Below are 26,428 nucleotides of genomic sequence, written 5' to 3'. Positions count from 1 at the left end.
GTGCCTGAGGTAATTTTATGAATCTTCTCTCTCCTCAGACTTATCTTGCTCGGTGTATCTCCAGGTTCAGTGGCTACAACCATATTAATGCTTTCTCCCCTTTTCTCCGTCTGTGGTCTTGCCTCCAGGGTCTTTCTCTTCCTCTCCACCCCTCCCTCCCTCCACCCCTTTCTCTCTCTCTCTCTCTCTCTCCCCCTCCCTTTCCCCCCCACCCTGTGTCTCTTTTTCTCACGCTCACACATACACTCACACACATTATGTACATTTTTCTGGGAATAGGTAAACAAACAAATGGAATACAAATCAGAGGTACTTTGCTCCCTAAGTTCTTTACCAGTAAAATGAATTCAATTGTTGTTGGGTTTATCATACTGAATAGTTCTTTTAGTCTGATCTTAAAGAAACGAGGCGTGAGAAATCTCGTACTTCAGAGTGCTCGTTCCTTGTTGGAGCCAAAATATCGTGGCTGACATCAGAGTAGACTGCATCCACGTTTGCAACATTTGTCTGCTGAATTTAGGGAGTGCTGCCGGGTCATAGACCTCTGTGCTGAGTTTCACAACATTCACATCACTGCCAATCCCTTTCCTGGAGCCCTGTTTCTCTCCTGATCGATTGTTGCTGTTGCAGTGATGCATTTGGAACTTTTGAATCTAAGAACTTTCTTTTCTTTCTGGTAACAGAAGCGGCATAAGGCAGACAATGCAGTGAACAAAAAGAAAACGATAGGTAAGACACCAGGCTGAATCACTTTTTCCGCTAGAAAACTTCAGACCCCATTTAAGGCATGTAAAATAAGTAGCTAATGGTATTGACATAAGTGGAGGGAAATGATCTATAAAATATTTTAAAAGAAATAGCAAAATTACAAACCAATCTAATAAAATGTGAGTCCTGGCTATTAAGATTTGAACAGAATTTGTGTATTTTAGAAGCTTAGAAAAGGTGGTAATTTTTAGGAGCTAGACATATGTTAGGTCTATAAAAAGTCCAAGCATTCACATCCTTGGTTTATACTTGCTCCCTACCTCTCTATTTTTATTGTATTGATTTCTAGAACATTAGGTCTGTATTGTGTGTGTGTGTGTGTGTGTTTAATCTCATAACAACAGGGTGATATTTTTCTTCTGGGGTAAATATGGCTAGTTTTAACTTCTATGCATGTATTTATATTTATATGTATGCATTAATATATATATGGTATGTGGATTGGGGCTCCATTTTGAGGAGTGGTGTGGTATGCCTTTATGTCTAAAGATAAGGTTGGAATTAATAAATGGAATTTTGAAAGGAACCTTTTAGATTTTGAAAAGCTGATTTTATTTTGATTATCATCAGTATTAACTGGTACGTTGTTTTTTCTTTTTCAGTGTTAAGAAATGGTATGTGGCATACCATTATGTGGAAAGAGGTAAAAACTATAGGAAACAAATTGAGGGTTGCTGGGGGGGATGGGAGGGGGGATGGGGTAACTGGGTGATGGGCATTAAGGAGGACAAGTGATGTGATGAGCACTGGGTGTTATAGGCAACTGATAAATTATTGAACACTATATCAGAAACTAATGATGTACTATATGTTGGCTAAATGAATTTAAATAAAAATTTTAAAAACCCTAATTTTAAAGATCTGCCAGAAAGTACTGGTTTGGGGACTTGTAATTAATTGCTACTATTGATTGCAGTAGATAAAGTTTGGGTTAAGACATCAGTCATCTCTAATGTAAGTTTTATATCGTGGAGTTTCCCATGAGATTTCCTTAGAACTGCTGCCTATTGACTTGGTTCGTGCTTCTTCTGGGAAGTGCTCACTGTGTCAGTTCACAGTTGTGAAATTCATTGCTCCTGATGGATACTTCTGAAATACCAAAGCATCCTCTAGTTTCCAACTCCAATCCAAGAGATCTCTTCCCTGGTCTTCTGTTCTCCTAACCTAAATCCAGTTTTTTTTGTTGTTGTTGTTTGTTTGTTTGTTTGTTTTTAAGATTTTCTAACTTTGGAGAATCTCACTTCTAATGTTTTTGGTGGGAAGAGTTTTGGGTTTAAGATTTTACTGCGAAATGTAAACAGGGGTGGAGTGGGGGTTGGAGGCCAGCCTGTTTTGATCCTGAACTTGGTTGTCAGGACCAGCAGTCACTGCTCTTAACTTTACAATAGTGAGAGGGTTTGCCTCCATGTTCCTGGAAACATGAGGTTGGGAGGGTTTGGGGATGGTGAGGGTTTTTTGGTTGTTTATAGTGATGAATAGAAAATGTAGAAGAAATATGCTGTGCCATCTGGGTATCTTGTATCTGATAAAGTTAGCTTTTTAAGTGAACCTCTGTTTTACCTGGACCTTCTTAATGGTCACAAGATGGTTTTTGTGGGGGATGACTCTCATGACTTCAGGATTTGAAGATGATTAACATCATTTCAAAAGAAAACTACTTTTTAGAAGGTTCACTTAACAATAGTTTCTCCTGCTAACCATTTAGTAAGCAGTGTTTAAAAATGCTTCTATGATCTTTAACTCTGCAAAATGCCTGTGATACAGTAACTGTAGCCCTCAGTTTAGTTTGTGTTTTGTTTACTTCATTATAAGAGAACTGTGAAGTCTCTTTATAGTGTTTTGTGATAACACATTAACCTTGGTAGCAATCTAGAAGTCCTGTAATGCCAATATACTAATTGACCTCCCTCTTATTTGGAAGTCTGTGGTTCTTTGTCAAGTGGTTGGAAATTCTTGACCTCATAGAGGTTAGAAATGCTCCCAGTGCTATGGGGGTTCAAGGATTCCCACTGCACTTAGGAATGGCCTCTGTTTCTCTAAGTGCTTCCTGACACTCCCTCCCTCCCCCGAAAGCTAGGAACAGTGGCTGGAGTGAAGAATGATTTGGATTTGGGATGTTTGCACTGCTTGAAACAGTAGCAAATGGAGCGATGATCTCTGAATTCTGGGTCCAGGAGTTGATGGCCTCACAGACTCCTAAAGTTCATTACCATTTCCTACACACATTTGAAGTTAAAAAAAAAAAATCCCAAACCAAACACCTCTGTTATATGCTTTGCTGCAAATATTTTTATTTCAATTAAAATGCTTTTGTTTGTTTAAATGGAGCTCTTAGGATGTCCCAGAGATGGTGTTATGCATTGGGGATGCAAGTAAGAATAAAGCATGGCCCCTGCCCTTAAGAAGCTGCCTACCATGATTCTCAGCCTTCAGTGGGCATCAGTCGCTTGCCTGGCTGGTCTAACACTGAGTGCTGCGCTGGCTGTAATCTCAGAATTCCCGTTTTGGGAATTCCACTGGGCCCTAGAATTTGCATTTGTAACAAGTTCCCAGGTGAGGCTGACGCTGCTGGCCCCCAAACCACGGGTGTCGTGGGAGGGCCAGACAGCTGGATAGAATGCAGTGTTAGTGCTGAGCTCTGTGTAGGGGCATGCTTCAGGTGCTTCTGGAACATATGGGAGGGATGGATGATCAGTCTGTCTAGACCCATTAATTCACATGAGCAAAGGCATCCCTCGTGTGATGTTCTGGTGTTCTTTTGAAGGATGAATGAGAGGTAATTATTTTAAGAGGGAAATGCTGTTCAAGACAGAGGGAACTGGGTGAAAGTCTCAGTTGTATGGGAAGGAAAGCCAGGCACATCTGCAGAGTGGCTCAGAACAAGGATGAGGATGAGTGGCTCAAGGAACAATGATGAGAATATGGGAGAAGATAGGTGATAAGAGGTACTAAATGCCAGAGATGTCAGGCAAGGTGGACCTGGCTCTCTTTAAGCTTCCCAAAGCAATACAACTCTAATCTGAAATGTTGAGCTTGAGTTGGCAATCCCCTGGGCTGTAGCAGAATAGAATGCTGGGAGGCAGCTCTTCGGTGCAACTCAATAGCTTTGGTTGACTTTGAGAAGGCCTTTGAGCTTATTCTTCAGAATTAAGAAGCTTGAGAAATCCTCTGAGGCTAGAATGGATTCAGGGATCTAGAGGGGGCTCTTTCTCACCTTAAGAATTCTCATTTGGGAAACTTGACACACTCAAGGGACAACCATGCATAAACACCAAATAGAAAACCATTTTCAAACACATTTCCAACTAAGTAGTTTTCCGTGTGCATGGAACTTCTTAGTACTTTGTTACTGGGATATGAATGTTTCTTTATTTAAATAACTAAGATGGGAGAAAGCCATAATTTCCCTTGTCCTCCCACTGAATTAAGAAAAAATCGACCGCCTTTTTTCTTTTGAAAACATGACCAATTTTCCTTTCTAGTTTTTAACTAATACCTTCTTCTGATTAAATTAAATTACTGGATAGTAATTAAACTATCCACATAAAATACTTTTACATTTAGAAACCTTTTCAATTTTCATAAGCATTCCTTGCTGTTGTACTGATGGTTGTTAAAATAGCTCAGTAGCACCTATTCTTTGATATTCTCTTTATTGTGGAATATAGAATATACATATAGGCCTTCCTTTTGGCTTTAAGTTGATACTAACTTCAAATATACAATGGTTCTGGAATTTAACTTTTACCACCACCCCCCCCCCACACACACATTGGGCCTGATTCCTTACTTCCCCACATGCTTTGATAGTGCTTTGATTCAAAACACTAGCAGGACATATTTTTAGTAAACCCTCCTTTTTCCTAATAAAAGGTTAAATATAGGCCCCTGCCAGGGCCATTCTCCTAGCTTGCAAGATCCAGGAGTCTTTCATGAATATTAGTTTCATAAGTATTTCAGAAGTATTCGGTTTGAAATTCTTGATTTCTAAGACAATAGTAATGTGCATTAGAATAAGAAGTAAGGCATAGTGCCCATTTTGCGTTTTGAACTTACTCACGTGTGCTGAGAACAGCCTTTGTTCTTGTGTTGTCTGAGAATCGTGGCCTGTCTGACTTTCACACTCAGTGTCCATTTGGTTGCACTCCTGCTGGTAGAGACTAGCACATGCCTGTTTCAGGCCAGGCACTTGCATATACTTCCTTAATCATTGCATCAGCCCTACAAGGTAAGTGTTGATCTTTCTCCATTTTATAAGTGAGGACGCTAGAGCTCACAGAGCTGAAGAACTTGCCAAGATCCCAGGGCTAGTGTGTCTGTCAAGCTAGGATCTGAACCTCAGCCTGCCTGACTTGAAAGCCCATATTCTACCCATCTGGGTGCTTCTGTGACCTCATTTAAAGGATTTACAAACCCTTGGCCATGGTGCCCCATGGTCAGCAGATTAAGGCCTTTTTCTTTAGCTTGGGGTCTTGTGTCTGGTGGAATCTATTTCCCTAGGTGGTCTCTGACTTTGGCTGTAACTCTTTTTTTTGTTGAAGTTCTTGAGGCTACATAAATCTCTGTTTTAAGTGGTATGTTTCCAGGGAACCTTTTAGATGCACTGTTCATGGGTGAAATCAGTATTGCTTTGTAATCAGACCACTGGCCAGTTGCTCAGTTTTGAATCTTGGGTCTAACACTCACTGTCTGTGTGACCTTGATCAAGTTATTTCTCTTTGAACCTCAGTTTCCCCATTTGTAAAATGGAGAAAATTTATTAACTCAATTGATCCTTGCAATAACCCCATGATATATGTGCTCTCAACCCCATTATATATATAGATGTGAAGACTGATGCACACAGAGTTTACATAACTTGCTCCGGGTTACTCAGGTCTAGCAAGGAATCCAGCTGGGGGATTTGAGCGCAGCATTCTGGCTGGCTCTGGAGGTGTACATTTAACCACTCTCCCCTACTGTGTACAGCTGTGGGATTGTTCCAGAGTGCAAGAGTGGAATTTGCAAGTGGATGGAATAATCGTAAGAAATGAGACCTTGATAGTTGTTCTGACTCTTTTCTTACTCTCCTTTTATGTTTTTTTTTTTTTTTCATTTGGCATCACTGCAGAAAGGCAATATTACCATTTGTACCGAAAAATTTTTGTTCTTGTCAAGGAAAATAATTTGGGCTTCTGTCTTAAGCTTCATGGCATAATTATATAGTAATTTTTTCTTCAAATATTTAACCACCTTAATGACTGTTTGTGCTTTCCTGTCTTTCATGCTTCTCTGTCCTTGTCCCTGGTTTTCTAGGTGGCGGTGGGAGACATTGTGAAGGTCATCAATGGGCAGTACCTCCCAGCAGACATGGCCCTGCTATCCTCCAGGTCAGGTGTGCAAGTGGGCACATTGTTTGAAATAAATGTGAACAATAAAGCATTAAGTGGTGACTATAGGAATCACAAGCCACCCTTCCCTCCCACCCCTGGAGGTACCAGCCTTCTCTCTCCGGCCTCTTCTTCAGTTACTTGTCATTTGCCTTTTTTTGTTCCTGCCTTAATCCTAAATTTTCTTTCTCCATTCATTCCCTTGTACTTTTGTAGAATTCTTTTAGACGTATTGCTTCATTTTAGTCTCATAGCAGTTCTGGGCTATTTCGTATTCATAGGAGATGCTCCAGAGCAGTGGAGTGATTCCATCAATAACACGAAGACTGCAGCCTCTCTGAGGCTTGAGAACCAGTCTCCTGGTGGGTCCAGGGAGTCTTCCTGTAGAGCCAGGGCCTCCTTTACTAGCTGCTCAGAGATCCGGCCCACGTTCGCAGCACAGACATGACCTGTGGTTGGTGTTGCCCCTTCATTTGTCCACGTTGTGTCCCCCTATCTGCCCAAATGCCACTGCCATGTTCTCCAGGTAGTTTCGTGGTGCAAAGGTATCACCAGTCACTAAGTGACATGAATAATGGACCATGCAGTCCTTGACTTTTCCTTGGCCTGATACATAAAAGTATATATCAAAGACAGAGTGCTACAATTAGGATATAAATAAACTCCTTTTCATGAGTTCAAGTTTAATTCTATGATAAGACTGAAACTTCCTATGTTTTATGTGCTGCAGGGAATCCTAGATACTCACACCGTTGGCATTTTCTTTGAATGCAGACAGTGTTGCTTTTATTGGATTTGATCATACATTGGATTCTAAGCCTTAGCATGAATTTACTGCTTGAGATAAAACGTTTAAAAATAGGATCCCAGGCCCATAGAGAAGGAAGAGCACTATATATATAGGGCAGGACTCATATTTGTCCCTATTGATTGGTAACAAGAGAAATAGGGAAATGTGGATCACTTGACAGTTTGGGGTATGAATTTCACCATAACCCTCAGAAAACCTGGTTTTAATATGAGATGGTTTGTCTGAGCTGACAACATATTTCTAGGATGCTCATTACTGTTTGAGTCTGTACATTATGCTAAGCAGTTCACTGAGTACATTATCCCATTTAATCTTCCCCCAAACCCTTGGTATCCCTACTTTATACATGAGAAAACACAGAAACCGAGATTAAACAACTTCTAAATCCCCACAGCCCACAAAGGTAGCAGTAGGAGATTTTAACTTAGCCAGTGGGTTGCAGACTCCATTCTCTTGACCACTAACTATGCAGCTAACCCCAATGATTAGAAATAGGAATACAGTATCTACCAGGATTATTGTTTTTTCTTTTTAAGATTTTATTTATTTATTTGAGAGAGAGAGAGCATGAGTAGGGGGAGGGGCAGAGGGAGAGAGAGAAGCAGTTTCCCCACTGAGCAGGAAGCCTGACACAGGGCTCGATCCCAGGACCATGGATCATGACTAGAGCCAAAGGCAGACGCTTAACCAGCTGAGCCACCCAGGCGCCCCTGCCATGCTTCTTGTTATTCTTTGAGTGTTCTGTCCTTAAAATTGGATGTTTTGATTAAAAAGTTACGTGTTGACATAGTAAAAGGTACAGGGAAGAAAAGGCTTGCCAAGCTTGATTGCTGAACTCTGGCTGTAATGTTCTTCAAAAGCTGTGTTTGTACTGGCTGCATCTAGGGTGGCTCTTTTGGTCAGGAGCAGGCCAAGTCTCAGACTCTAAGGGTCATCCAAACACAGTGGTAGAGTCTTAGCTGGAGCATATTGTGTTTCCCTTAACCTACCAGTCCTCTTCTCATTCTACTTCAGTTATTTCTGCTACTTAAGGTCAAGCAGCATTATGTGGGGTCCATAAGTGTGGATCATTGGGCAAACAACTTTGTGTTGGTGTTGAGCCTCAAAGAGGAGTGTCTTTCTGGTCAGTTAGGACTAAAGTGGTTGAAGGGCCAGTCAGCAGACACAGTTTCCATGGTAGAGACTTTATGAGCTATGAATTTGTGGAGGGGATTTTACTAAACTTTGGCTTTTTAAATTTCTCTCTCCATAGTGAACCCCAGGCAATGTGTTATATTGAAACAGCTAATCTAGATGGGGAGACGAACCTTAAAATACGTCAGGTAAAGTAATCTTTTATGACTTGTGTTGTTATGGAGACCCAAATTGCAGATTTGGTTCACTATTCCAATCAGTGTATTTTCTAGAGAAAAACGTTCTGCTAGATAGGGTTATGCCTTAACCCTAGTGGAACCCATGGGAAGAACTTGGCTTTTATTATGAAGGGAACCATTGAGAGAGACAGTGGAGTTAGAAAAAGTGAGCTTCGTCCAAGTATGGATCATGAAGGGTATCTTGCCTTAATTTATATCTTAGATCTATGTCTGTTAGTGCAGGTGGAAAGAGATCCTGTCAGCTAGGTTGAGCCACATGGTGGAAAGGGCATCTTCTATATGGAGAGATGCAGTAGGCAAGCTCTGGGTACCTTACTTTACATAGTTGTTTTAACTGACACTTTAATTCTAGAAAGTAATACATCAGATACAAAATTTCTATGCCTCAAAGCTGTTCTTACCATATATTTTAATTCTAGAATGAAAAATGGCCTTTACTCTAACACAAATTCTAAGCATTTGACACCCAAATTTTCTGTTGCATAAAGTTGAATTTGATAATTCTGTCCACCAGTCTTTCTTTTCTATCTTAGATATTTGATTTAAGTAGGGTATTTTTTTTTTCTGTTTAAAGAAGTGTTGCTGAGTACTAGATATAACACTAATAAGACATTATATTAAAAGAATGCTTTATTCTGTTTTTATGACTTGTATTAAAATAGAGCTATTAGAGTGCTCTCTGCAAGGTGCTTGAGTATGTGGTTAATTGAACATGGATCTTCCCAGCACAATGGGAGAATCTTAACTTTGCACTTCATTGAATTCTTTGGAAACTTTTGCATTAGGTTGCTATGGCAAAGGCTACCTGGGAAGTCTATCTTGAGGGGCTGGTAGCTTGATTTGTTAGCCTCCCCGGTGACTCCATTTTAGATGATTCATTATTTCCTTTGGATTAACAATGGGGATGCTGAATGTTGTCCCCAAACCTGGAAGATTGTATTCAGTTTCCTCTTTTGGTTTAACATTTTAGGGTCTGAGTCATACTGCTGACATGCAAACAAGGGAAGTATTGATGAAGTTATCTGGAACTATAGAATGTGAAGGACCCAACCGCCATCTCTATGACTTCACTGGAAACTTGCACATAGATGGGAAAAGGTATCACTTTTGCTTTTCTTAGTTTTTATTTTATTTTATTTTTTTGTTCTTAAATGGGACTAAGAATTACTGGAATTGGTAAAATATCAGCTTGTTTTTTTTGGTTTTGAAATATTTTAAAACCATGAGATTTCTTATGTTTAGCTTAGATATGAGAGACTGAGCTTTTCCTGAAGCACAATTTCAGTCAGTATAAACCTTCCTTCCCTTAAATTTAAGGAAAGGACTGATTTTTGTCAAGAAAAACAGCCCCAGGGTCTGAAATGAGATTAAAAGTAGTGGCTGTTTTTCTGTGTGTCTTACCTACCAGGAAGGAGAGGTGGTTTGGGCTGCATAAAATTGTCCAGAAGAGCAGAAGAGAAGCATATCAGGTGTATAAGAGCTAATCTATTTATTAGAGAAACATCCTTTTTGTGTGTGTGTGTGACTAGCATTCTTCTAAGTAGCATTTGTTTTTATCAAGTTGAGTGGAAGGAACAGCAATTACTCTTCCTTTAGAATATTCACTGCCCTGTTGTCTATATTTCGTTGTCTTTGTCCTCTTGGCATTTGTTTGATTGTTGGAGAGTCATTTTTGTCATTATGTTGGGGTGCAGTTTCTCCCTTTGCCCATCTTTAATCTGCATGCTCCATACCGATGCTTCCCACATTTGTATTTTGAACAGACTCAGAGGGAAGGACCTAATCGTGGGAATCAACCCAAAATAACTATGACAACTGTGACTGCTTTCTTGGTTTTCATTTAGCATGCAGAGCCATTCAGTCGGCTCCCGCTTTTGAATTTCTACATTATCACTCAGCCTTTTATTTAACCATTAAGTCATCCTTGACAAATTTGATATTCTAGCTTTAGAGTCTGTAAAATAAACTGGGTTTCCCAATGAATAAGCTTCTTGTTATTTTAGCAATTTCCTTTTTGGGTGTATAGTTTCATGCCCGGGTTTTAAGAGAATACAATTCCCTCTAACATTTTATAAGAAAAATATATATTTTTCTTGTAGTGATGAATGGATAGGATAAAACTTTTTTGTGGATCTCTTTTTTCTTTTTTTTGTAGATGAAGGCAATGGTAACTTTCATTGCTCCTCTCAGTGAAATAGTTCAAATTTGAATAAAAGAAACAATCGAATTAATTGATTGATTGTGGGTTTATGTTTAAGGGGGAAAGCTCATGCTCATTTGTCAAACTATCATTAAATATAAATGTTGTTTCTTATTTTTAGCCCTGTTCCCCTTGGGCCTGACCAGATCTTATTAAGAGGTACACAGCTTAGAAATACTCAGTGGGTCTTTGGCATAGTTGTTTATACTGGACACGACACCAAACTCATGCAGGTAAAACATTTCTATGCTGAAAAACAATGCTGATTTCAGTCTTTATTTTTTCTGTCCATTTTTATGGAGTAGAGAATGCAAATGCAAATGTTGCATTTAGGGGCTCGAATTTGTGAACCTAAATTTAGAAAGGAAGTACCTTTTATTTCTGGGTCCTTGGGTAGTTTTTCCTGGATTTCCATTATTCTCTCAGATGTTTGTTACCTCTTGCTTGAAATATCGATGGTCTTTGTTTTTTCCAGATTTAGGGGGATGATCAGTTCTAACTTATTTTATCTTCTGGACTTAAGCAGAGATTCAGTCTAACTTTCTTATATCTCTACTTCTCTTCCTCACCTCACGAATTAGGATTTAATAGTAAATTGTACTTTTAATTAAATCCTTGGCAATTTAAAATCAGTTATTTTTGAACTAATATTTATTCTTCACACACCAAAAGAATTAAGTTAAAATGATTTTGCTCTTTCTCCCTGTTAATGATTTTCAAAATATTTGTCAATTTACAGCAGCCTGCATTTGTATTATGGTGTATTTTGCCAGACAGCTTTTGAAATTCTATATAAATCAGTGTCCCAATGTGTCATTTCTTATATTTCTTTGGTATCTTTTGGATCTTATTTTGCTAATGGTTGCTGTTTGCGAGAATCAGCTTTTCAGCTTGTCTGTTCTTTTGTATCACTTCCAAAGCATGTATTTGACTGTATTTCTTAGTTCAAAATTATTTAGTGACCACCACGCACCAAGTCTTGAAGTAGGCTGTGTGGATACAATAGTGAAAGGCCCAGCTCACCCTCTGGGAGCCACATAGACTAAGGAGTAATACAGAATTACCAGGTAGAATGAGAATCGCTGCAGTATGTATCATTACAAAGTGCTCTAGGTATCTACAGAAAGGCCAAGCAACCCAGGATTGGGGCTGTTAGTTGACTAGATACTAGAAACCCATTTTAGATGGAGAGTTGGGGGGGGTGGCTCTTGTGTTGGCCGACTGTTTGAGGTCAGATGATGGAGGAGGAGAAAGTTAAATGTTGATTAGAACGGATGAGGTGATAGACCCCATTTCTACCCCAGCTGGGAAATGCAATGGAGACAGGGTGGCAGGGAGTGGAGGAGATGGTGGGCATGATAAGGCTTCAGAGTCTCGTGACATTGAAGACTGTTGCAGTTGCCGCTTAACTGGCTGATCAATGTGTAGTGAGGACTGAGAGATAATGCATCTGGTGCTCCGTGCTGTGATTTTGAAGACAGGATAATGGCAGGGCTGGGGCCAAGATGGATACCATAAGCCAACTGCTCACCTCTTTAGAGAGTGAGGGACGTGGCTGAGAGGTTGGTGGATTTGTTGAGGGACGAGGAGAAGACAGTGTAGCCAAATGGCATGAGTTTCACGGGTGAGTGTTTTAACATGGCATTCGAGTCATAAGGGTCAGAAGTACCATTGGCTTCAGATTCCAAGGCATGTGAGTCTTCACTGGAGCACCCTCTGCTTTGAGGAGCTTCAGGGAAGGAGTGCCCTCAGCTGGGTAAGAAAAGCTCCCAAAGGGGATGAGGACATGGAAAAGTTTGGGCCCTGGGATGCTAGGGTGTGTTGGAATGGCTGCAGTGGGAGTGTGTACGTGAGGGTGGGGATCCGTGGCGGCTGAGAGAACAAATAGTTGGTGAATGCTGAGGCCCCTCTTGGATGGATCAAGATTATTCAGTGTATCTGAGATGCGTTTTATCTGTCCTTACTGCTAGGTCCTCACCGGTTCAGAACTGATTAGAAAGTTTAAAGTTTGTTAGTTCTGAATAGCCTGTTATGTGGAGACTTTACTTTGATGAATGGTTTAGGGCTCCACTACCTACTAAGTATCCTCTGACTTCCCAGTCCAGTGCCAGCAGCCACACCTAACAGTGGGAGCTCTACTGACCACAGATCACTTCCGTTTTTATGATAAAGAGACAGAGATGACAAAGACTTAGCTCAAATTTAGATGGGACCCCAACACCTGTTTTTAGATTGTGCATATTACAAATTTAACCACTCTCCAAGATTGTTTTTTTCAGGGTGACATTGGTAGTACAGCTTTGTAGCTAAGGTGTAAGAGATCATCGAGTTATACCTAAAAATGATCCTATCATCTTTTCAGTGAGCAAAGTGTGCACAGTTACCTCATGAAGTTTGCTCTTGTGAGTGAGATAGGCACTCCTTGCACCTACATGTGATAAGCCCGTGCAAGGCTTATTATGTGTTGAGTGTTCTAGTACAGAATGATGGAAAGACCCAGAAACATCTGCACTAGACTTGCTGTGCCTTTAGGACTGCAACAACAAGTAAAAATAATGAGCTTTCAAGAGGAATGTAATATAACACCTATAGCTGGAAGCCATCTTGTTTGTGAAATAACATTTTTTGTCTGGACTTGTGCTGCTTGACCACAGAGGGGAAACACAATTACTTTAGGGTTCTTCTACTTTTTTGTTTGCTCTGTAAACTCTTGCCTCAGTGTCTTCTCTTCAGAGTTCCCCTGTTTCAAGTTCAGTGTAGTTACATGTGGAACTATTTTCAATATTACTATTTCTACTGGTTGATTTAATGGGAAGGAGGTATCATCACATTAATTACAGCAAATACTTAGTGCCCACATGCATTGTTCTAAGCAATTTGCATGTATTAACTCATTTATTCCTCATAATGGCCCTATGAGGAAGATACTATTATTGAGCCCATTTTCTAGATGAGGACAATGAGACCCAGTGTCTAATAGTTACTGAAGTTACACACCCACCCAGTAAGAGAGAGATTTGGGATTCAAACCTATGCAGTTTGGCTCCTGAGTCCATGTTCTCACTAGTTACTCTACCGACTACTTTCTTAGGAGGGCAGAAAGTGTATAAATTTCAGGTCAATTATAAACTTTTCAAACTCTGACATTTTGGCTTTTTTTTTTTTAACTATTATAAGTAAAATTTTTATTAAATACATTTATCAGCACTAGTTTCATAGTTGTTTTTAATAGCAAAACATTCTAAGAAATGTAAATGACAATAGAGATGGTTCTGGAATTATATATAGCCACTTAATTCAAGTTTTTATTTTTTTATCACTATTAAAATTTTGTTGAATTAACAAACCATAAAAATAACTTTTTTGCTATACAATTCTATGTGTTTTAACATGTGTATAGATTCACATAATCACTAACATCTTCATGAAAGATGTTAGCTGAAAGATGCTTATTTCTATTAAGAACTCCATTACTCAAAAGCAGAAGTATTTTCTAAGAATTTTATGGAAGAGTTTAAAATGCTAGTCAGAATTTAACATTACAAGCTCATCATTGTAAGTTGAAATGTTCAGGGAATGGGAGTGAATAGGCAGAGCCTGACTTTCCACAAAGTGTGTGTGATGAAGTTTGGGGCTCTTGTACTGGATGAAAGATAACTTTCTAACCCTGTTAACTGGCTACAACTGAACCATTGGAAAAGATCAGAAGCCAATAAACTAATGGAGTCATAGAAATGATGCTTTTTGTAAATTTTTTTCTCCCTGTGCTCCAGTGAATGTTCAGAATGATAAGATCATGAGTTTTAAAAGATGGGGATAGACAGTCTTGGAACTGGTCTGTTGACTTCTTCCGTAAGACCAGAGGTGATATGTTGTCCCCATCAACCTGTAGATGGGATTTGATTGATGGGTCAGCCTTCACTAATAGATTTCCATTTAGAAATTTAAAGGACTCTTTTTTTTTTTAAGTCTGTAAAGGACAATTCAGAGAACTGAAGTGAAAGGGAGAAAAGAGAATATAAAGGAAGTTGTTGCTGTGCTGTTTAAATACTGAAACATTTCAAAATGACCAGTAAACTGATTCCCTACCTCCCTGCCGTGCGGAAAACCAGGCCATGATGGTAGTATTTGTGGGTTTGGTGATAGAATTCAGGTAACCATTTCAGTGATGTTGTGGTACGAGCTTCTCTAGGGAACTTAGGGATGAATTGCTCTCTGTTTTCATTTGATTTTATTTTTATGTTGTGGTTTTATTCATATTCTTCTTTTTGGAAACATTTTCATCCTAACTCTTTTAATGATCAGATGAGTTGAGAACAGTGAAGAGTGCTGACTTAAGTTTTGCATAACGCACCATTTTTATGGCCAGTTAATGCCTTTCAAGCTTTCAGATCATCTGATTTTTGCAAATTGGTTGCCAGTAGAGAAACCAAGCTTGTGACTCATGGAGGGAGACCTGTAGACTGAAGCTCCTGTGTCCATCTGCCCCTATCTAATTCCTGGCTTCCGGTCTAATCCAGGCTCTGCTCCCCTCCAGGAATGGATTATTAACATCTTCTGGGTTACTGTATTAGTTTCCTATTGCTGCCATAACAAATTATACAAATTTAGTAGTTTAAAGTAACACAAAGTTGTCATGTTAGGTTCTGTAGGTCAGAAGTCTGGTATGGGTCTCATCCATGTCACGAAGCCTGCAGGGCAGCATTCTTTTCTAGCACACTCTAGGGGGTTCTAGAGGAGAATCTCTTCCTTGCCTTTTTCTGCCTTCTAGCACTGCCCAAATTTCTTGGCTCATGACCCCCTTTTTCCATTGTCACAGTTGGCAATATTGCATTTCTTGGGCTATTCTCGTGTAGTCACATTTCCCTCTGACTGTAGCCAGGAAAAGATCTCTTCATTTTCTGTTTTTTTTTTTTTTTTAAATTTTATTTATTTATTTGACAGAGAGAGACACAGTGAGAGAGGGAATACAAGCAGGGGAAGTGAGAGAGGGAGAAGCAGGCTTCCCGCGGAGCAGAGAGCCCGATGCGGGGCTCGATCCCAGGACCCCGGGATCATGACCTGAGCCGAAGGCAGACGCTTAATGACTGAGCCACCCAGGCGCCCCTTCATTTTCTGTTTTTAAGGGCCAATGTGATTAAGCTGGACCTACTTGCATAATCCAAGAATATTTCCCCAAGTCATATCCTTAATTTTTTAAAATTTAAGCTTTTTTATTTATGAGAGAGAGAGAGAGAGAGGGACAGTCGGGGGTGGGGGAGTAGAACAGAGGGAGAGGGACAAGCAAACTCCATGCTGAGTGTGGAGCCCGACACAGGGCTTGATCCCAGGACTCCGAGATCATGACCTGAGCCAAAACCAAGAGTCAGACACTCAACCAACTGAGCCACCCAGATATCCCAGTCATATCTTTAATTTAATCATGTAAGCAAAACCCCTTTTATCACATAAAATAATGTATTTACAGGGTCCAGGTATCAGGGCATGGACATCATTGGGGAAACCATTATTTTTCCCACCACAATTACAATCAGAACATTTTTAGTAAAATGACTTCAGGTGCATAATTGTCTGGTGCAAATAGGTCTATTGACTTTTCCAATGCTGAGAGAATAATAGTTCCAAATTTTTCACCTATGTGTAGAGGTCCTTGAATCTGGCTTTAATGAATCTTTCTGAACTCACTTGCCAACACTGGCTTCTGTTTGAGCTGGAATGGTTTCCCCACCTGCAGTGAGACATCAGACCATGCATGTTTATAGATGGCTAGGCTGTCTTCCACTTTTGTTTTACTTTCCTGTCTACATTCTGTTTATGACTCAAGACTGCACTCAGATTTCTCACAGCCACTAGAGCTTTCCTGACTTTCCTGCTTTTTTCTTGTTCAGTTTTCCAAATGAACTCTGTCCATTTATTTATTTTGATACCTATTGATGTCAACACCTATTTTGCATTTTGGATGTGTATGTGTCTGTGTATGTCTTTTTTTCCTCAATTTTGAGGGGAAAATATATACTGCAAAAAATAGTTCTTTGTATATTAATTATAGAGCTCTATTATTACCTTGAAGATTCAGTCTAGATTTTTATGGTACAGAATCTTTAAGTTTCTCTTGAATTAATGACATCCTGATTTCTTTTAAACTGATTTTAAGTGATTTAGAATTTGTTTTCTAAGATTGCAAAAGTAGCTAATTTTGTACTAAAATGTAATCATAAGTACAGATTGAATTATGAGTCAAAATGTGTTATTATTTAAAACTAGCTGTTGATTCAGGAGTATGGTACACTTTTTAATTTCATTGGTTATTTGGCAAAAATACAGTCTTTTATTTTTATTTGTTGAATTTGGTTAACTTACCTCCTTTTTTCCCCACTTCTTAACCCCAAGCCTGTTCTGTGACTCTTATACATTTTTCAATGCTGTTGTACAGAATTCCACAAAAGCACCCCTCAAAAGATCGAATGTTGAAAAAGTGACTAATGTGCAGATCCTGGTGTTGTTTGGCATCCTCTTGGTCATGGCCTTGGTGAGCTCAGTGGGGGCCCTGTACTGGAATGGGTCTCAAGGTGGGAAGAACTGGTACATCAAGAAGATGGGTAAGTGTCAGGATGGAGTGCTTGTTGAAGTAGGATGAAACCACTTTGGAAAACCCTTACAAGTGTGGTTTATGTGTGGTGGCCATGCCATCCTTCATTCTTTTGGCTACTCTATAAAAGGCCAGCCTTCTTGAAAGATTAGGAGTCGTGATGAAATGAAGGATGGACACATGTGGGGATTGTTTTATATTCAAATGATTGTATTTTTAACTATTTTTTGAGTTATTTTCTTAGTGGTTGCTCTAGGGATTACAATAAATGTCTTAGTTAATCAGCATTTGCTTCAGATTAATACTAAATTCCAGTAAAATACAGAAATTTTACTCCAGTATAGATTCATTTCTTGCCCTGCATTGTGCTATTATCATATATATTACATCTGTTATCAACCCAGTAATCCAGTGTTATAATTGTTGCTTTATATTATTTAATGTCGATTAAGCAAAAAGAAAATACACTTAGAGAGTGTACATGAACCTACTTATTTACCATTTCTAGTACTCTTCATTTCTTCCACAGATTTGAGTTACCAGCTTGTGTTATTTCTTTGCTTCATGTAGCTTTATCCTGTCATTGCTTTGGGCTGTCATATATATATTACATCTGTGTATAAGGCCAATGATGCACTTTTATAATCATTTTTGCCATGTTTTTTTAAGTCCAAAAGAAAGGATAAAAAATATGTAATTGTCTTTTATAAGTACCTGTTGTGTTATTACCTTTACCAATATCCTTTGTTTATGTGGATTTAATTCCTGTCTGGTGTCATTTTCTTTCATCCTGGAGAATTTCTCGTAAGGCAGATTGGAGAGCAACAAATTCTCTGTTTTTATCTTGGAATGTGTTAATTTCTCCTTTGTTTTTGAAGCACAGTTTTGCTGATACAGGATTCTTGTAGAATTCTTGGTTATGTTCTTTTTCCTTTCAGTACTTTGCATATGCCATCCCACTGCCTTCTGGCCTCCATTGTACTGATGGGAAGTCAGCTGTTAAACTTACTTTTTCCCTTGTATGTGAGTCATTTTCTATTGCTACTTTCAAAATTGTCCTTGGTTTTCAATAACTTCGAGTTTATTTTGTTTGGAGTTTGTTGAGCTTTTTGGATGTGTATGTTAATATTTTTCATCAAATTTGGGAAGTTTTCAGCTATTATTTATTCAAATATTGTTTCTGCCACATCTTCACTCCCTTCTTTCTGGTAATTCCATTATGTACCAGTTGGTCCAAATGATGTGACCTTAGGCTCTGTTAATTTTTCCTTATTTTGTTTTCTTTCTCTTTTTGAGATTAGGTAAGCTCTATTGATCTACATTAAAGTTTGTTTCTTTCTTCTGCTAGCTCACATCTACTCTTCTGAAAAAAACTGATTTTTTTTCAGTTTCATAATTTCTACTTGGTTCTTTCTTTTATCTCTTTCTTAATGTTCTCTGATTAAACAATCATTGTCATCATACTTTCTTTTAATTCTTTAAACGGTTTCTTTTAGTTCTTTAAATATATTTATAACAGCTTCTTTGAAGTCTTTGGTCCATCATCTGGGTCCCCCCTTAAAGGCAGTTTCTATTGCTTTTTTTCCTGTTTCTTTGTAGTTTCATATTTCTTTGTTGTTGAAAACTGGGTGCTTTAGATAATATGTTGGGGCAGTTCTGGATTCTGTTTCCTCTTCCTCCTGGGGCTTGTTGCTGTTTTTTATCTGTTTAGTGACTTGCCTGGAAAGATTCTGTGAAGTCTGTTTTCTCCTGCAGTGTATAGCCTCTGCTGTTACTGCTCAGTTTTATTTCCATGTTCTGACTTTTTATTGCTTTTCAAATGTATAGTTTAAGATATATAGTGGTTTGTAGTATATTCACAGATTGTGCAACCTTTACCTCTTACCTAACGTTAGAACATTTTCATCACCACAGAAAGAAACCCTATCTTCATTAGCAATCACTCTTCTCCTTGTTTTTATTTTCAAGCCTGGATTCCTAGAGGTCAGCATAGCTTAGAGGTTAGCCAGTGATTGGTCAGAGGTTGTTTGACCTATGTGTGGCTTGTAGAATGCCTTCAGTGTTTGGGGAATTTAAAGTCTGCCCACATTCAATCAGGGACTAGTTGCTCACAAGTACCCTCTCTGGTCTCTCCTAAGCAGGTGCAGCCTTATGCATGGACATGACCTTCTGGACCACCAGGATTGAGTGTGATCTTACCAAGGTTTCTTTGGCCATTTCTTTCCATGGATATCTTTGTTTAATTTCTGGCTAGTCTTCTGGTTTGTTTGCTCCTACTAGTATTGTGAGATATTTGTCTTCCCTGATTATTAGCCACTGGAATCTCTATTGTTTTTGACAGTGCCCTCGGCGTGGCTTTTTTCATGCTGTGTTCCAAATAATGTCATCTTTCTCAGGCTGTTCCTGTCCTGACAATCTGCTTTACTCTAAGAGTACCAGCCTGCCTCACCCTGGGACAGAATTTCTGCAATATGGAGCTGGGGGCATGGGGTGGAGGGGATTCAAGTTGTCAGTCCCAACCACCCACCCAGAACAGAATTTAAACATCATGGCTCAAGGGGAAAGGAGAGGGAAATAGCTTCTGACTTAAATGCCTAAGGTTTCCACTTAGATTAAGTAGAATTTTTGAATACATGCTTTTGAATTTTTTGTATGCACTGTGATCACTTTCCAAGCACTTTAAATGTTTGTTTTTGATAATTTTATTCAGTTTTATTGCTTCCTTTTTTTGAGAGATTTGCCAATCTCCTTACATAGCAATTCCAAAAATAAATAAAATTTAATGACAAAATATTTTTAAAAATAAATCTGAATTTTAAAACTTTGGAATCTTTGCTTGAAGTTTTTGTTATTCTTTAAATATATTTTGGTTAAACTGATAAAAACATTTTTTCCTTTTCTAATTATCTCATGCAAAAAAATCAAACACTTTTGAATGCCCAGGAGAACTATTATTGCCACTTTACAAATGTGACTGGGACTCGAGTTGTAGGTGGAATCAAAACTCTTGGTTTTGGTTCTTAAAATTTGGGTATGTCTAGCTTCAAATATGAAGATTGAATCTTTGTGTACATATATAGTTTCAAAATGTCATGATCTGGGTAAATAAACAGCATTGGCATAATCTTGGTATACAGGCTTTGTGGAAGCTGGCATTTAAATTGCCTAATTTCAAACTCCAGTACTAGCTGTATGATTCATGATGGAAGAATAGTCTTTATGTCCCACCCATAATGCTGTCTGCTTTGTTCTCTTATGGAAAAGTTGGAGTAGCTCTGTTAAAAGCCATCAGACTTCACAGTTACATTGTCACTGTTGGAGCTTTGACTTCAATTTCTATCAGATTCTGTCCTCCATCATCTCCACTTGATTGTTTTTGTTTGGCTGAATGAACTTTTATACATAGGGTCTTCCCCGAATGTGCTCTGCTTATTGATAATATATATGATGACTCAAAGTTGCTTTTGGCCTGTATTCAAACCTGACATTTGAAATTTCTTAATACATAATTCTAATTGTCAGATATTTCTTCCTAAGGAAATTATACCTCAGAGACATTTGTTAACTATTGGTACTTAGAGATCCTATTTAGCAACTACTTAGTTCAAAAGAACAAGGTTGCAAAGTAACATGTCAGAAAGAAAAGAAACAATCGACAGGAAAAACAGAAGCCTTGGTAGGAGAGAAGAAAATGAAGGGATGGTAGGAAGGTGAAACTACTGATTAGCTTGTGCCTACTCCCTGTTAACCTTTACCAGCCCCTTATGCTGCCATCACAGCTACCCTCCAGAACTTGGAGGCTGAGTCAAACCACTACCATTTGACTAATTTCCTGGAGGTAAAGCTCAAGTGTGTTTTGAAGTCCTTACAAATTACTAATCTCCAATCCTAGCCTTTTGCTATCTTGAAATACCAGTTCCCCTCAAGAGGCGTCTTTGATACCAGTCAAACCTTTAGCCTACTGCAACCTTTCCTCACCTCTTGCCAAGTTAAGCTCTTAGTACTCTTTCCTTTAACCAGGGTGTCATGGTCATCAGGAAAGAACTTTTCTCTTTTGATACAGACCTTGTACCTCTTTTCTCTCCCCTGGTTCCTCTTCCTGTCTAAGCTGACTCTACTTCTGCTTTGGATTTTGTCCCCTAGGGGTCTTGATCCATCATTAGGGGTCCTCTTCTGTTAAGATTTTCTTCTGTTATCTTCAATAAATAGCTCCAGTCTTCCTGCTTCCCTCTTTTTACCTGCTACCGTTGACACTTTTTTATATCTTACAAACTCTTTGGAGTATCCCAGATGGACTCTTACCTTAGTAAGGTTGTAGATATTCCTTACAGCCATTTGACATGCCTGTCTTCTTTTCTGCATCCTTTTTAGTTAGCTGTCTTCTCTCTTTCTGCCAAAACTTACTAAAGCCTCTGTTCTTCTGGATGGCCTTCAGTGACCATGCCTTCCCATTAAAATAAACCTCTTCCGGTTTCAGCAATGCCCTATGAACTCCTCCTCAGTAGATGTATGCTGCTGCATGGTCAGGAAGGCGCATGCTCACTCCTGCCCACTCCTGCTCACTCCCTCCCCTACAACATCCTGTTAGAAGCCAGCTCTTTACTAGAAGAGATTGTATTAATAGTCTTTGTATTCATAGTTCATACCATATACTAAGTGCTCCATAACTGTTTTAACTCAAATCTCTAAATTTATACATAAGCCTGTAGACTTTTTTGGTGAACATCTTTAGAAAAAGTCCACAAAAATAAAGTAAAAGGAAACTGAACGAGATGAACTAAAGTGATACAGGTACTTTGGTTTTCGTCCACAGACACGACCTCAGATAATTTTGGATATAACTTGTTGACGTTCATCATCTTATACAACAATCTTATTCCCATCAGTCTGTTGGTGACCCTTGAGGTTGTGAAATACACTCAAGCCCTTTTTATAAACTGGGTGAGTATCACAGCAGAGTCTCAAAGCTGAGCTGCTGGAGCAATGTCAACCAGTATTTTCTCATACTCTCTCAGAGCATCAGTCCTTCAGCTGAGCTGCCAGAAAAGGACAAATATGGTTCCTTTATGATTGGGTCTGGGACTTAAACTGGCCGGAGAACTGGCAAGGGATCTCTGGCAAGGCTGTCCCTGAGCCGGTGATGGCAATGACTGGTTACCTGACACCTCAGTTTCCTAGTCTACAAAACTGGAGGACGTTGGTCCCTATTTATTCCAGGGGTTCTTGTGAGGATTAAGGGAGATCATAGAGGCAGAGAGCTGAGCAGGTGCATGCCTCCTGGTAAGTGGAGACAAAATGGCTGCAAATTCTGCTCCTGCTTTTACAGTCTAATTAGTGCTGCACGAAAGGTCTCGTAGTTGTGTCTATTTCAGTGTGCATTGCATGTCAAAGGTCATGGGGACCATAAACTTGGATTCTGGTGCAAGAGTGGAGAGGTGTAATTTTAAAGCAACTGCCATGCCATGAAGCACTGGACTTCAGCAGCCAGTATTTGTAGACTGGGTGCTTTCATGTGCATTTTTATTTGATCTTCACAATAATCCCATGAAGGAGGTATTGGCTGAACTCAGAAGTATGGGTTAGTCTAGGTCATACAATGATCATCTCAAAACCAAACCTTCTGTATATAAATTGCTTGTTTTCTTCCTCTAGCACAGTGTTTCTCTATACTAATAGCCACTGTACTTTCACCCCAAAATTAAAAATGAGCACTAATATTATCTGTTGTAGCTTCTTTTCTGTGTTAGTCTAAATGAAGGATTAATGGTATATATTTTCTGAAGCGCCCTCCACCCCTTCTCTCTCAGGACACAGACATGTATTATCTAGGAAATGACACTCCTGCAATGGCCAGGACATCAAACCTTAATGAAGAGCTTGGGCAGGTGAGAGCCTCTTTGGGAACTTGGGTAGTGGTGACTCCAGCATCAGGGGAGACCAGTGCTAGAACCACGAGAGATTTCAGAAAAATAGATGTCTATGAACGTGGTTTTGATGTCTGAAGAGCTATATATACAGCATTTGAAAGTATTGTGAAATAGAAATGTTAGTTTGCTTTGACCTGCTTTTCAAGGCATCAATATATTATCTGGAAGGTGCCTGCAAAAAAATAATACAAAAAATATACTGCAACATTACTCTGGACATTAAAATTGTTTATCAGGAATAAATGATAGCGAAAATGGTGGTTCAGATATGCAGGTATTGGGTAATCTTACAAAACACGGGGCAGCTAATTTGAAGGACATAAATCTATTAAATTTCTCACACTTCTTAGATTTTGTTTCTGGAGCATTCCAGGGAACGAGTTTCTTTTCTGCCATTACCCTTGAAACTCCTATTGCCTTTAATGAGTTGTGTTTTGCATTATATCTTCATCTTATGTTGAAATTACTGTAAGGAATACCCTCTTTTGAATGCATTGCAATTAAAGATTATAATTTCACCTTATACATCTTATTTAAACCTTCCAACAGCCCTAGGGGGTGGGTGCTATATATGTCAGACTAAATTTGCCTCCTCTTTGAACCCTTTTACAGTTTTTCAGGTAAAGTTATTTGATCTTTCTTCTATGCCCCCATAACAGTCTCTCCAATTATGAACACAGTAAAGTGAGAGACATGTTAGAGATGTGGTGTCTGTTTCCATCTTGAGCCTTTTGAGCCCATTCGAGGGTGTGGATGTGTCTGGGATGAGGTCTTTGGTTGCCTTGGTCAGTCTAGCATAGTGCTCAATATCCCATTGTTCTCAGGACCCATTAACTGGATCCTAGTAATTGAAGGATTAAAAGTGCTCAAGTTGTATCCAGGATAATAATGCATCCTAATTGGGAATATGGGAAAAGTTTGCTTGCTCAAAAAGTTTTGAGTTGGAACTTAAGGATAATAGGAGAATGAGAGCAAACCTGGATAATTCCTTATTAGAAATTTTTCATTTTTTAACATTTTCATATAATCTTTTAATTTTTTAAAAAAGGGGCAGAAGGAAACACTTCATTGGAAGGCTGATTCTACTGAATTTTTTATACCCCTAGACTTACTGCATAAAAAACTTATATAAAAACTTATTTATAGTTGGAGCATGAATTACCCATACCTTACTAATATTTTTGTTTCTATGTAATATTTGACTTCTTTAGGAACATTAATAATTTTCCTTTACTTGACAGCCCTTTGATTGCTTTAAAAATAATTCATAGTGTATTTGCCTATATTGTATCATTAAGAAAAAGTACAGAACAAATAATTCACAGTATTAATCCCTCTTCCATAAAACAATAAAGCATGGCTTCCCCTTGTGATTCTTGGAGTACATCCAGCATCCAGCAGCAATCATGGCCTGAGAAACTGGAATTTTTACTGGAGACAGTTCTGCTGGTTACTCTCCCTTCAACCAATCCATGACATAATTTTCCAGGATGTTACACGTAAAATGATGTTCCGTATCTTCTGGCCAAGTTCTTTGTTTCATAGATGTGGAAATTGGGGCTAAGAAGGATGAGGTGACTTTTCTAGAGTCCACATGACTAGTTAGTATCCAGAGCCTGAACTGGGCTACTATCCTCTTGTGATCTTGAACTCTTTTCCTTCTTCCCCATCACGTGATCCACCGGAGGGAACATAATTCACACAGCACCTATGCATTTTGAGTTCATCTCTTTTGCATCCAGTTAATTATGTCAAAATGGTTGGCTTGTTGACCTCTAGAAATTTTATCTTTTCACCTTTGTATATTGAAAGCTTCGTGTATTAAGTCTGTAAAATTTTGTATCTCAGCAAGTTATATATAATCTATAGCAGTCCTATGCTGCCTTCATGTAATCTTAATTGTTACTGTGATGGAGGAAGATTTGTTTGTTCTGTGTTGTTTCAGTATATGCCTTCCTAATTCAACTAGGAGTGGAGTGATTAAAAAATATTTGAGGGTTGCCAAAGTTTGAGCTTGTTGTCTTGATATATTGAACACTAGACTGGAGTGATGTATGAGATTGTGGGAATAGGTTGGAGAGGGATCTGCGTCTTTGAGATGCCTTATGGTAGAACTTAGTGCTTAGGCTTATAGGTCGACATGGCTCCAGGCTGTTACTGAAGCCTCCTTTGCACATTTCCACACAATTCGATTCTAGGCTTGGTTAGTGGAAAAGGTTTTTAAGTGGTCTAAGTGTGAAAATATATTAATTTTATAATAATATATAATTGTATATAATTATAAAATGTATTTTACTGTAAGGATATTTACCATTTAAAATTAATAGAGATTTTTGACTTTCTCTGCTTGGCTTATTTCACTTAGCATAATCTCCAGTCACAAACTGAGGGTTCTAGAGGGGAGGGGGTAGAGGGATGGGTTAGCCTGGTGATGGGTATTAAAGAGGGCACGTACTGCATGGAGCACTAGGTGTTATATGAAAACAATGAATCATGGATCACTACATCAAAAACTAATGATGTATTGTATGGTGACTAACATAACATAATAAAATAAAATAAAATAAAAATAAAATTAATAGAGATTTTGAAAAATATAGAAGGGGAGGCATGATCTATTGGTCTCTGCATCTTAGCTACAATGTTGATGTATGTTTCTTCTATTCTTTGATTTAGGTGAAATACCTATTTTCTGATAAAACTGGAACTCTTACATGCAATATCATGAACTTCAAGAAGTGTAGCATTGCTGGAGTAACCTATGGGTAAATATGTTCATCACTTACTAAAAATTTGATTTGTATTCTTCCAACAAATAAGTTTATTTTTAGCTGCTTAGCCAAATGCCTTCTTGATATTTTCAAAGGATATTTATAAGGGATTTAGATACGTAATTACTACTGAATGTATTTAATATTTAATGAGTCCCAACTTTGAACAGTTAACCAGTTTATTCTGCAAATATTTACCTAGTGAGAAATCCCTGGATTTAATGCTATAAGTTTAATTTTAAAACTTTAATTCTATAAATTTAAATTCTATAAGTTTATATTTATAATCTAATAATTATAAATGTCTTACTCATATTTTGATCTGAATGCCTGTCTTTTTTATTGGTGTTTAATTGATATGTAACATTATTAGTTTCAGATGTACAACATAATGATTCAGTGTTGGTATATACTGCAAAATGTTCACCACAATAAATCTAGTAAAATTTATTTTTTCTTGTGATGCAGCATTTAAGGTCTATTCTTTTAACAACTTTCAAATATGCAATATAGTATTTATTATTAACTACAGTCTTAATGTTGTATGTTAAATTCCCGTGACTTATTTATTTTATAAAGGGAAGTTTGTACCTTTTGCCCCTTTCACCCATTTTGACCAC

The 26,428-nt window shown here is 38.4% G+C and overlaps 1 protein-coding gene across 1 annotated transcript in view; it reads left to right on the top strand.

Moving 5' to 3' along the window:
• LOC110570256 (phospholipid-transporting ATPase IB) overlaps nucleotides 1–26,428 on the top strand; it is a 599,207-nt gene that overhangs the window by 130,668 nt on the left and 442,111 nt on the right. Inside the window, exons 5-14 of the mRNA XM_021678237.1 lie at nucleotides 684–729; nucleotides 1,371–1,411; nucleotides 6,064–6,137; nucleotides 8,201–8,270; nucleotides 9,292–9,419; nucleotides 10,643–10,754; nucleotides 16,955–17,120; nucleotides 21,924–22,051; nucleotides 22,918–22,995; nucleotides 25,714–25,802. Of these exons, the coding sequence (XP_021533912.1) occupies nucleotides 684–729; nucleotides 1,371–1,411; nucleotides 6,064–6,137; nucleotides 8,201–8,270; nucleotides 9,292–9,419; nucleotides 10,643–10,754; nucleotides 16,955–17,120; nucleotides 21,924–22,051; nucleotides 22,918–22,995; nucleotides 25,714–25,802 (932 nt within the window). The remainder of the gene's footprint in view (nucleotides 1–683; nucleotides 730–1,370; nucleotides 1,412–6,063; nucleotides 6,138–8,200; nucleotides 8,271–9,291; nucleotides 9,420–10,642; nucleotides 10,755–16,954; nucleotides 17,121–21,923; nucleotides 22,052–22,917; nucleotides 22,996–25,713; nucleotides 25,803–26,428) is intronic.

The sequence above is a fragment of the Neomonachus schauinslandi genome, chromosome 3 (genome assembly GCF_002201575.2).
Source record: "Neomonachus schauinslandi chromosome 3, ASM220157v2, whole genome shotgun sequence".
NCBI lineage: Eukaryota > Metazoa > Chordata > Mammalia > Carnivora > Phocidae > Neomonachus > Neomonachus schauinslandi.
The sequence above is the reverse complement of the archived record's forward strand: the minus strand, read 5'-3'. Positions and strand labels throughout refer to the sequence as shown.